General features: G+C 32.0%; 1 protein-coding gene across 1 annotated transcript; it reads right to left on the reverse strand.

Moving 5' to 3' along the window:
• Positions 1-463: 463 nt before the first annotated feature.
• On the reverse strand, positions 464-2,587 carry LOC124354502. The gene is made up of 3 exons (XM_046805014.1): positions 2,445-2,587; positions 1,918-2,077; positions 464-1,023 (listed from the first exon to the last, which is right to left on the reverse strand). The coding sequence occupies exons 1-3, from the start codon at positions 2,481-2,483 to the stop codon at positions 464-466; spliced, it is 759 nt and encodes a 252-aa protein (XP_046660970.1). The 5' UTR covers positions 2,484-2,587.
• Positions 2,588-3,868: the final 1,281 nt, after the last annotated feature.

Genomic DNA, 3,868 nt, shown 5'->3' on the forward strand with positions numbered 1-3,868 from the left:
TCATTAAACACTTTGCTAAACAACCACTTCTTTGCAGGATTAACTTGTTTTTCTCTACACTCTTCAACATACAGTCCATACATTTTGTTAATGTTGAGGTGATTGCCCAAATATTTCCTGCTTGTACGTTCTCTGCTGTAATGGCTTTGATACGCTGGATATTTTGAAATATGAGATTTAATTCCATCTATTATTTCATTCTTAATTTTTGTTCCAGGTACATGTTTACCTCTTTGGTCAGGCTCAACCATTCCTGTCTTGCTTGTTTTCTGTTGTGATATTCGCATAAACATCTCAGAGATAGCCAGAGTGTTTAGGAAAAATGTTTTGCAGACTATTTCTTCACAACTATTTATTTGAAAAACTAAATTTATTACTTTGAGCCCGGTTTCCCTTTGAGCCATCTTTCTTCCTGGACCTAGCGACAGGCTTGCTGCTTATACAGGAAACAACAAACTAACGTTTAGAATCCCAGTCTCTGTCTTCTCTCCAAAAAATCTGAAAATATACCTTCTCTCTGATCTTTGGTAAAGCGCTGATAGCACTTGAGACGGCAAGTAGATTTGCAAGGAGATTTCAGAGATCTTGCTTTAATCTCTGCTCCCTTAGCACTAAGATAGTTTTTTCCACTAACTCTTAGCTGTTTCCTCACACATTTTTTCCATTTGTTTTCATTCCTCACCCTCTTCTTTCCTTTTTTTACATTAGGATTGGTTTTGTTTGCTTCTTCCTCCGTGTCCGAATCAGTGTAAGGAACCAGTAGAATTTTGTCTTGAGCTATCTTTTGGCTCCTCCTCACATAAGAAGTACTGTCACTTGAAACCTTTGAAGCAACTCTAGGAATACTCACTATAGACTCATCAGTAGATAGTTCTGACTCTGAGTTGAAACGAGGACAGTATGTGCTATCAATATCAGTGTCATCTACGTTAGATGACAAAACAGAAGTTCCTGGTGATGGGATATCTGCATTACCAGAGACAGCCAATTCTTGAAGACTATCCTCTTCTTCAGCAACTAGGCCTGAAAAATATGAAATTGTGAATTATCGGTTATAAATGTGGTATTATAAATTTAAAACTTGATTAACACAACCGCTGAAGATCATAATTAAAGTATATATAATTAGAAGTGTTTAAGCATCACATTTTTAGGTCCAGTATGAACTAATGTATGAAAAGCCTTGGTAGAATCATTTGTAAATTAGTATGACAAAACATTTGTTTTATTGAAATTTTATTCACATTTTGTACAACATAAAAATTTGTCTCTACAAAAAGAAGGCCGAATGTCAAACTTGAGATTAAAATTGCAATATCAAGCATGGTAAAACTACATATTTTTAGCAGTTTGCAATCATCAAAGCAGCTTTAAAATTATGAATTAGTTGTATATGGCACCAAAAATTAAGATAAATATATACGTATGAATGTACTTGTAACACACTTAATCTGTAAGAACGAAAAAAAACACTCACTTCATGGGTAAGCTTAAGTATACAAATAGCTATTATTTGTGTAGTATGACAAAAAACAAGTCTACTATAATTTACAAAACTTTCCCATCATGGTGAATGGTTTTATAGGGCTGCAATATAATAAATGACCATCAGTCGATTAACAGTATATCGACTATTCATATAATCGTAGTATCGATATTCGTGATTATCTACCACAACCAAAATATCCTACCGGTAATTACATCATAGTTATTTCAATTCACAGTCTAATTCAGCTGTAATATCTAAAATAATAACAGATGACAATGTTATTAATTTTAAATATTTATAATTCGAATGTTTATGTACTCAATAGTTTCGATATTGACTATCGATATACTGGTATTCGACGGGTGGTCGCTTATTATACTGCAGTCTTTTATAGTAGTGAGTTTAAAACATTCTTGATGAACACTTACCTTGCGATGAAAAGGAGATATCATATGACTGAAAATCCTGGTTGGTAATACCATCATTCCAAACAATATTTTCATCAGTAGCGAATTCTTTATTACTTTCTGATTCGACTTCCATTATATATTCATTTTCATTGTTGAGAAGAACAAACGGATCAACTGCCTGCAAAATATAAATTTATTGTATTTTTTACGACCTTCAGTGAAAATAGGCTAATAGTATAATTATTGTTGTGGTATGCTTATAATTTAATTTTGTACGGATAGGCTCAGCCACTTGAAAGTAACTCACACCAGTATTGTAAACAGATTTATCAATCTATACCAATTTGATTACCAATAAGTGTTTTAACCCTATAAGTGGTAGGGATGAAGTTGCTGGAGAGTTTTTAACAAGTTTTGGGACCCAGAGGTTTAACAAAAGAATAATACCAGTTGTTTAGAAAAAAAATGAGGGCTAAGAGTTATAACAGTAAAAAAATTGGTTTGCAACACAAGTAATTGTATAAGTATATTTTAACCAGGCTTACCTGTAATGATGTCAATGAGGGTGCAGGATTTGTGTCCATCGAAGACAAGCTTAAGACGTTTGTTTCATTGTTTTCTTTAGTAGTTTGTTCTGGTAATAATAGTAATTGCTGAGAATTATTTACATTGTCCTCCAAAGCTAATTGTAAAAATAAGTTTCGCTCTGCTGCTCATGTTGATGAAACTATAAGTTTAGGTTAGGGCATCAATTCATGTAAATTTCACATTCGACCAATCAGCTGAGACATGCACAACTACTCTAGAAAATAAAACAGCTGTTTGTATCAACCATTCTAGCAACAATAAAGTTGAGCCAGAGTAGCGTAACTCCCCAGCTGGAGTTACGCTCTGTACTTTTTAAATTTTTGTGAGGACCATAACATATTAAGTGACCTTACGCTGTTCTGGTTCTTACATCCCTTTGGAATTAAGCTATTTCAAACACTCCTATTTCCTGCTAGGTTTTTTTTTAAGGAGTTACATTGTTATGGCTTTATAAAGCAGAAAAAAATATATACAGAATGCTCAAAACCAGAATATCGAAAAAATTTGGAGTTACGCTAGTGTGGTTCTGACGTACAGAAATTATGCTGTGACAAATTTATGTATGACTAAATATATCTTCGTTTATAATTTGTGAATAATATTTATAAAATCACTTGATAAATATACTTCTAGGATTGAGTACACCTGCAATTTGAATAACATTACTGAGAATAATATTACTATAAGATATCCTGTCTTATAATTCATTGTAAACAGGTCGTAAATAAAGAAACTACAGATATTTATATCTATAGGAAACGTTAAAAAAAATCTACTTAATAACTAAACCCAATTAAAACTAATATTCTTATAATACTATAATAGCGCATATGCTTATTACTATATTTTAATATTAAAAGAAATATTTTATTTATAAAAGTAACGTATATTCTTTTCTTTGTTGTTACTAAGTCTTGGAAGTTCATATTAAAAATAAAACTGTGATATTCTGATATATCGGAATGGGTTGAGTTTTTACCATTACACATATATATATATATATATATATATATATATATATATATATATATATATATATATATACAGGGTGTACATAAAGTCCTGCACGGGTATAATATTTTTTGAACGTTAACAGATAAATAAACAAGATTTGGTACATTAACACTACACCTAAAAATCTACTTTTTGAAGGAACTATCGGTTTTCTGTAATATCATGGGGGACGTCCCGCAAGGAGTCGGAAGGAAATCTTAAATAGGAGCATAGGTCAATATGCACATCATTTTAAAGGGCTTATCTAGCAGAGTTTAATGCCGCAAACCGCACTCAAAAAGATTGATTCAGTACAAAATGGCGGCTGTTCAAAGGTTTTACTTGGTTACATTTATTAGTAGCCATAACCCCAGTAAAGCAAAAACTG

Source organism: Homalodisca vitripennis, chromosome 1 (genome assembly GCF_021130785.1).
Source record: "Homalodisca vitripennis isolate AUS2020 chromosome 1, UT_GWSS_2.1, whole genome shotgun sequence".
Taxonomy (NCBI): Eukaryota; Metazoa; Arthropoda; class Insecta; order Hemiptera; family Cicadellidae; genus Homalodisca; species Homalodisca vitripennis.